General features: G+C 38.5%; 2 protein-coding genes across 5 annotated transcripts; one reads left to right on the top strand and one right to left on the bottom strand.

Annotated features, from left to right (window-relative positions):
- LOC111482627 (endoglucanase 25-like) lies at positions 1-3636 on the top strand. Its single transcript, XM_023128503.1, has 6 exons — positions 1-607; positions 1120-1427; positions 1726-2187; positions 2356-2491; positions 2603-2775; positions 2933-3636. The coding sequence occupies exons 1-6, from the start codon at positions 229-231 to the stop codon at positions 3332-3334; spliced, it is 1860 nt and encodes a 619-aa protein (XP_022984271.1). The 5' UTR covers positions 1-228; the 3' UTR covers positions 3335-3636.
- An 84-nt stretch (positions 3637-3720) lies between these two features.
- LOC111482628 lies at positions 3721-8184 on the bottom strand. Of its 4 annotated transcripts, XM_023128506.1 has the most exons (7): positions 8029-8184; positions 7741-7935; positions 6750-7021; positions 5556-5792; positions 5229-5446; positions 4518-4745; positions 3721-3990 (listed from the first exon to the last, which is right to left on the bottom strand). In XM_023128506.1, exons 3-7 carry the CDS (start codon positions 6999-7001, stop codon positions 3900-3902), a joined length of 1026 nt encoding a protein of 341 aa, XP_022984274.1. In that variant the 5' UTR covers positions 7002-7021; positions 7741-7935; positions 8029-8184; the 3' UTR covers positions 3721-3899. The 4 variants fall into 4 exon arrangements, with proteins under 4 accessions (XP_022984274.1, XP_022984272.1, XP_022984275.1 ...); XM_023128504.1 differs by having other exon boundaries at positions 7741-8184; XM_023128507.1 differs by lacking the exon at positions 3721-3990 and adding an exon at positions 3998-4141 and having other exon boundaries at positions 7741-8183.
- Between the last annotated feature and the right edge of the window lie 12 nt (positions 8185-8196).

Below are 8196 nucleotides of genomic sequence, written 5' to 3'. Positions count from 1 at the left end.
TACTCCTTCTGTGCTTCACTGCCATTATTTCTCTCCATTCTCTCTCTCTCTCTCTCTCTCTCTCTCTCTCTTCATTTTTCCATTGGCCATCTCCTTAGATCTGCCGTTGTGTTCTTTGTTTGTCGGTGGTGCCTAATTCCATCTTTCTGTTCTTGGATTCTCATTCTTTGATTTCGTTGTTTCATCTGAATTGCTTCGGATTCAGAGTGTTAAGAGGAGAGATCGAGGATGAGTATGTACGGGCGAGATCCGTGGGGGGGTCCGCTTGAGATAAACACGGCGGATTCGGCCACCGACGATGATCGGAGCCGGAATTTGCAGGATTTGGACAGGGCGGCTCTGTCTCGGCCTCTTGATGAGACACAACAGAGCTGGTTGCTTGGACCTGGTGAGCAGAAGAAGAAGAAGTATGTGGATCTTGGCTGCATTATTGTCAGCCGAAAGATCTTCGTATGGACTGTTGGTACTCTACTTGTATCTGGATTTCTTGCCGGTCTTATTACCCTAATCGTCAAAACGGTGCCGCGCCACCACCACCCCCACCCGCCGCCGGACAATTACACCCTTGCTCTCCATAAGGCCCTCATGTTCTTCAACGCTCAGCGATGTATGTATATCGTGCATTCCTTACTACTGTTGCCCTTGTTTTTTTTTTTTTTTTTTTNTTTTTTTTTTTTTTTTTTTTTTTTTTTTTTTTTTTTTTTTTTTTTTTTTTTTTTTTTTTTTTTTTTTTTTTTTTATCGTTGTGGTTTTAGACTATTTTGATTCTGGAAGTTTTTTTTGCGTTCCTCTTCTTTGCTCATCCGATCAGATCTGGGTTTTTTTTAGCAATTAATTGATATTGAAAATGTTTATTGGTGAACTTAAGATCTATATGTGAATTGATGATCGCCTCGCTGAATAAATGTATTATCCTGTCAATTTCCAGATGTATTAATGGCTAACCCCTTTCCATCAAAGAACTTGAAATTTGAATCTGCTACTGACTAAGTTCTGATGAAAACAGGGGACTGGATTTCTACTTGTACAGTTAGGCTTTATGTTTATTGTTGCTTAATATTCAAGAGAGCACATGATCTGTTACTTTCTTATTTACTTTGATTTCGTTCATGACTGTAGCTGGTAAGCTCCCGAAGCATAATAATGTGTCCTGGAGGGGTAATTCGTGCACAAGAGATGGCGAAAGGTCATCGGCTATCTTTAAAGATCTGTCTGGTGGCTATTATGATGCTGGAGATGCAATTAAGTTCAACTTTCCTGCCTCTTTTGCCATGACCATGTTAAGCTGGAGTGTTATTGAATACAGTGCAAAATATGAAGCTGCTGGAGAACTCAACCATGTCAAAGATATTATCAAGTGGGGAAGTGATTACCTCCTCAAGACCTTTAACCATACTGCAGATTCTATTAATACCATTGCTATGCAGGTATGGCTAACTCTCGCTCGGGTTTAATGCTTATTTTCGATGTTGTAGATGACTTTGTCCGGGTCCTAGGTAGCGTTCGGGTTCGGAATGAACCTTTCTCGGTGGAAAAAAATAAATAACGTTGGACAAATAAGAATTTAGGCTGTAAAAAATGAACGGGGATAAGCGATCTGTCGAAGATATAGTTCCTATAGAAACAATTCTAACTGAATTGTGAATGTCAAATGTAGCGTGGATATTCTATGATTCTTTTGTTGTTCAGCAATGATAAATGTGTTTCCATCCATCATATGGGCAGGTTGGAGTGGGGGATACCTCTGGAGGAAATACAAGTCCAAATGATCATTATTGCTGGATGCGCCCAGAGGACATTGATTATGAACGACCAGTACAAACATGCAGTAGTTGCTCGGATCTTGGTGCCGAAATGGCAGCTGCTTTAGCTGCAGCATCCATTGTTTTCAAAGACAACAAGGCATACTCGCAGAAGCTTGTCCATGGTGCCAAAACACTCTTCAAGTTTTCCAGAGAGCAGAGAGGCAGATACAGTGCAGGCAGTGCAGAAGCCTCAATCTTCTATAACTCAACTAGTTACTGGGATGAGTTTGTGTGGGGTGGAGCTTGGTTGTATTATGCCACTGGTAATTCAAGTTATCTTCAACTTGCTACCACTCCTGGCATTGCCAAACATGCGGGTGCTTTCTGGGGTGGACCTGACTATGGAGTTTTGAGCTGGGACAACAAGCTTGCAGGCGCCCAGGTTAGTTTTATGATTTCGGTTTCAGAAATTACATTCTTAGACTCATGATGAATTAATACGTTTTGTCACAACATTGAAGGGAACTCATCAGTTTCTTGCTACATTATGGAAGCTCATGAAGTGGTATCAAATTCTTTGCTTGAAATAAGTTTCTACCTTTACTTGTAGGTTCTTCTAAGTCGTTTGCGACTGTTCTTGAGCCCGGGATATCCGTACGAAGAAATCTTAAGGACGTTTCACAATCAAACTAGCATAGTCATGTGTTCCTACCTGCCATTTTTCACAAAATTTAATCATACTAGAGGTAACACCACTCCTCGTTGGGAATTGAACTCAAGTTTAACATTGCACACCATCATCATTAGTTCCTATAATGTACTTACATTTTTGCTATCCTGTTGTGGTGATCTTATAGGAGGCTTAATTCAGCTAAATCATGGAAGGCCACAGCCCCTTCAGTACGTCGTCAATGCAGCCTTTTTAGCTACCTTGTACAGTGACTACTTGGAAGCGGCTGATACACCTGGATGGTACTGTGGACCCAATTTCTATTCTACCGAGGTTTTGCGTGACTTTGCCAAGAAACAGGTATTACATCCTTCTTTACATATATTTGGTTGAACTACCCAAACATATAAGCTTAATTGAATCGAAATCAACTTGCGTATGGATTGGTTCGGTTTGGTTCATCAATCTACTTCAGTTTCTTACACTCAGTTAAACGCTATTCTTGGGTATTCTGTAGATTGATTATATCCTTGGCAAAAACCCGCGTAAGATGAGCTACGTCGTTGGTTTCGGCAATCATTATCCGAAACATGTACATCATAGAGGTGCATCAATCCCAAAGAACAAGATCAAATATAACTGCAAAGGAGGATGGAAATGGAGGGACACCAACAAACCTAACCCAAATACAATTGTTGGTGCCATGGTTGCTGGTCCCGACAAGCATGACGGGTTTCACGATGTTCGCATGAACTATAACTACACTGAGCCAACTCTAGCTGGAAATGCAGGCTTGGTCGCAGCGCTTGTTGCTCTATCAGGTGAAAAGACAACTGGAATTGACAAGAACACCATCTTCTCTGCTGTGCCTCCAATGTTTCCAACTCCACCACCACCTCCAGCACCTTGGAAACCTTGATCATATAAACTCATTCTTCTGGAAGCATGTCGTGTAAGTTGCAGAAACACCGTTGGTTGTGGTCGGATTCTGAAACGATGTCTATCGAGATGAACGTAAAAACAATATTGCTTGGCAGAGAAACCACAAGCCAATTGATAGAGATAGATTTTGGCTCTAGGGAGAGGGTGTTTTTGATACCTGCTTTAATCCGTTTTGGAGTTTGTGATATAGGTATAGTACATATTGTATTCTTTAAACACGAAAAGTTGTAGAGTTGAAAGTATTTGACAATAAGTTGCCACGGTTTCTTTGCAGGTGAAGTCCTGTCTTCTCTCTTTAATAAATTGAACATTATAGATAAGGTCGATTGGTTATTGTATGTTCTAAGAAGAAGACGGGCAAAGTGACCGAGAAATCACTAGCTCGAAAACTATATACAAACTACAAAATTAAGTGCATTGCGGCCATAGCTAGATAATATACTTAAGAAGACAAGCGTATAGTCACAATAGCCTCTCTAGTTGACATTCTCTCATTCATTGATGCAACCTAAACAGATCATTTCTAAGGTCATCCTTTTTCATCAAGTATTCCAGCAACTCTTTATTGTGTCGGTAATCTCAGCTACGACTTCTTCTACAGCTCTATCTTCCTTCATCACATTGATTGGAGATCTGCATACCCCAGGATGCCAACGCTTCATATTACAGACTTACGATAATATTGCAACTCTTTTCACTAATTTCTCAACCGAACTCAATATCAACTGTAGGTCTAGACCCCTGTAAGTTTTACTTTTATCTCACGTATGTCGTCTTCGAGATTCTGTGTAGTAGTAACAATTAGTAAGTTCGAACACATGGTGATTCTATACTTCTTTACAGGGAACGCTATTCCAATTCTTGTTCATTATAGAGAAAACTCGAGTTCCTCTAAGGTCTAATGAAAGCCCCCCCTGAAGAAATGATCATCAACACACAATTTCCAGACCAGCCAACAGCTATCGTATTTTTCGAACTACTTTAGAAATCATCACAAGTTTTTTTTTTTTTTTTTTTTTAATTTTATAAAGTAAACCTGAAAATCATTAAAGAACAACTTAATTCAGTGGTGTATTCAGAATGGTCTGGGTTAATTATTAATTTTACAGGAACTAACCTACACTAATGGCAATCTAGATAGTAAACCAAACTACTTGTACCTTTCGTGCGAAAGACTCTCTACCTCGAAACTACCATGGTGGGAGGCAGAATACTTTCTATTATCTTCTTCCATTTGAAGGTTGTTCAGCATCTTTTTTGCATAAACAGTGAAAATAATAATAGTGACGATCGCGATGATGAAGGAGATGACGTTATACACAATCTCTACAGTCGTCAGCCGATGTTTTCCATATTGAACATCTGCTAGTGTCCTCATTAGCCTACCACTGCATATAAGTAAAGCTGATATGTTTAGTGGACGTTAACGAGTGCAAAGAAGTCTAGGGAAAGGAAATATCAGATTATGCAAAACAAGGTTACATCCACACAAGCATTATGGCAGTAGGAATTAATACTAGATAAACGTTAACATTGTTTACAGTTCTCGTTTTCTTGAATAATCGGAACGTCCCATCTAGAGATAGCTTACATTACCATCTAAAGAACTCCAGTTATAGCAATATCTATGAATTAACCATAAAATGCACCCCATCATTATCGTTATCTCGATAGATTCTTCCTGTTTCATATGAATGATCTAAGAAAATTAAGACATGTTCTAGTTTCATATGAAGTGACAGAAACACAATTCCTGAAAGTATTCTTGAAAATCTAAAAAAATGGCCTATTTTCTATATATTCATGCACACCAACATATTAACTTTTCTTTTCGATTATTAGTAAGCTGTTCGAGGGACTAAGAAAGAAACCTGTAAATGTAAATGAAAGCCTCTGGTATCATTCCTGCAACGGACCCGCACAAATAGGGCCAAAATCTCATACTTGTTACCACGATTGCATAATTGAAAATAGTGTAGGGAAATGGTGAAACCCTGAAGAGTGCAACAACTTGAAACTGACGAAACCAGCTCCCTTCCCCAGCAAGCCTGAGTACTTCTGCTTTTTGAGGCCATCTCATTAACCATAGCTGCACAATAATGAATATACAGAGATCAGAGAACCAAATGAAAGATTGTAAAGTATAGGTCCAGTCATCCGCCACGAGAATTTTAAAAAAAAACTGATAGAGGTCTTACATGAATGCGGTCACGGAAAATTAATCCAATTAAATATGGCAGGACCATCCCAATAGTTGTTCCAACCAGTATTATAACAAACCCAAGGCCATAGCCAAAAATCATCCCAGCCAACCACATTGAAGGGCCAGAGGGAATAAAAAATACGGGAAAGGATGCCAGAGAAGCAATGAGCATTAGTGCAAGCATAGGTCGACGAAAGGCAGTAGCTTCCCACTTCATGATTGGGATGATGACCTGAAATGAACTCAGGGATCAAAAATAGAGGTCAAATAAATCAATAGGAAGTACAAACGTCAGAGAGAGAGAGATTCGATACAACACTTTTAAAGCAAAACACACTAAAAATACCAAAAAAAGGTCATGTGTATTCTAATTGACGAATGAACAATATTATTCGGTACGTTTATTCATAATTCACAATAAGATACCACTTGACTCATCACTGCTTCTCTGCATCAAATTTTTTGCCTTATCACATAATTTTGGTCATGCATTTGCAATCAGAATAGTTTAAGCTCTAGAGACCACTGTAGAACAAGTACTGAAGTTCTCCCAATAATACAGACAATAATCAAGATGATGTCCCATTTCAAAGTATATTAATTTTGTGCCTACAAACAATACTAAAAGAACACAAACCACAAAATCCTCTTTAGCAATGCACTATATGCAGATTTTACTACACTCTTGGTTACTTTTTTATTAAAATTAAAATGATTCTGTATCAACATTTATGTAGTAGCAGATTTCTTTATAGAAACGAAAGATTTTGTAGAACAAAGAAACATGTAAGGGAGGGGGAAAACCTCATCCTCCCACTCTCCAAACTTGCATTCTCTAAGATGCTTTGATGCTTCACAGCTGATGCAAACATTTACTAATTACTTTCTTTTTCCAGTAAGAATGCCCTTATCACGAACCAACATTAAGATTTGCAGATACAAATATCATAAAGAAATTTAACAGAAACGAAAAAAAAGTTGCAGATATGATTATTCCACATTCAAACTCATTATTAAATCAAAGTTAGTTGCATAAGTTTGCAAGCATATCTGTACTATGAGCAGCAGAAATGAAAAAAAAAATAAAAAGTTCTCAAAATAAATAACAGGGACAGGTTAAATTTTCTACAGTTCAGCTGAAAGATAGCTTATAAACAGAAAAAATGGTGATGTAATTAATGGGAATTACCTTCTCAAAAAGAAATGGCACTCCCCACTTGAAGAAAACAAGAAGAAATACAATACTAACAATGCACCATAGTGAAATTTTGATCCACCGCTTCAAGAGTGATTTGCTTTTCAGTTTATCTTGAGGCTGTAGAATCTCTGATTCCAAAGGACCTGCTTCATTAGCTATGACTAGCCTTGCATATTCATTGTTCTCACATGCTTCATGCCTGCTATTTTCACTTTTACCTAGTTCTTCAATTGATTTGTGCATGTTGATCGACAACCTCGAGTCTATCATTTGTAAAGACAGAGCATAAGCAGAAATTAACAAAATCATAATTCAGGGTATATAAGCATCTCACGAGATTCAACATGTCAGTTAACCCATCTCTGAAGTGATGACTTCCATCCAAATTTTTTCTCTAACATTTCATCCTAGCCTATAATCTTACGTACAAATAGCAGCGTTTCAATACTGATCACAAAAAATATTCTCCATAATATGGTAAACAAACATGATAGAATTTGAAGATATTATTTCGTAATGCAAATTTCATTTTGCTTCAAACAAAGGTAATCCAGGAAGAATGAAAAGTGGTCACTGAAATGTTTAAACTGAACAGGAAGAATCAAGTTCCCAAGCATTTATGTTACCAAATCAACGTCCCTCGATAGAGCTGCAAAAAAGTAATAGACGAACATAGCCATGGAGCAACCCAAAGGGTCCACAACAAATGACGCGGCAGAGTAATCATAATTTTTCGAGTCGAACAAAGGCGAAACAGGATGATTGTACAAGCGAAAAACATCTAAAATTGAGACGAGCATCATCGATCAGAAAAGAAAAGAAATCAAAAGAACGACGAAAATCAAGACACAGAAGGGGCAAAATGGAATCGCAAGCAAAAGACGAAAAACTAGGGTTTCCGGATATGATCGAGAAATACATAACAAAAGCCTCGAAAACAAGGAAATTAAAAGATGATAGGCAACAAATTACATATACCCACCAGTATTAGAAGAGTTAAAAGAATCGAAGGGAGGATTGAGATGACGGTGAAGACGATCAGGCAGAGGCTTGGTCGGACCTCCCTCGAAAATACCCCCGACCCACCAGCACCGCCGGGAAAAAAAAGTAAGGAGACGGAACTCGATGGCGATTGGGCGATTGGTCGATTGCTTAGCTTACAAGAATGTCTTCCGGTCTAGAAAGAAAAGGGGGAATTGAAAGAGGATGTATATAAAATTGAATATCCATTGTTGGATTGCAAGCGCGAATGGATTCCGTTGCGCAACACCGATCAATGATCTGCGTAGTTCCATGGAAGATTCTCCATAAAAATGCCTTTTCCCACCTTTTTCGTACAAAATGATTTGCCCCCACTCTCTCTCTCTCTCTCTCGAGGCCAACGTTCCCTTCTCTCCACATTTTGGTGCCTTTTTTTTTTTTTCGAACCAACAAAATT

This window comes from Cucurbita maxima, unplaced genomic scaffold (assembly GCF_002738345.1).
Source record: "Cucurbita maxima cultivar Rimu unplaced genomic scaffold, Cmax_1.0 Cma_Scf00008, whole genome shotgun sequence".
Lineage (NCBI taxonomy): Eukaryota > Viridiplantae > Streptophyta > Magnoliopsida > Cucurbitales > Cucurbitaceae > Cucurbita > Cucurbita maxima.
The sequence above is the reverse complement of the archived record's forward strand: the minus strand, read 5'-3'. Positions and strand labels throughout refer to the sequence as shown.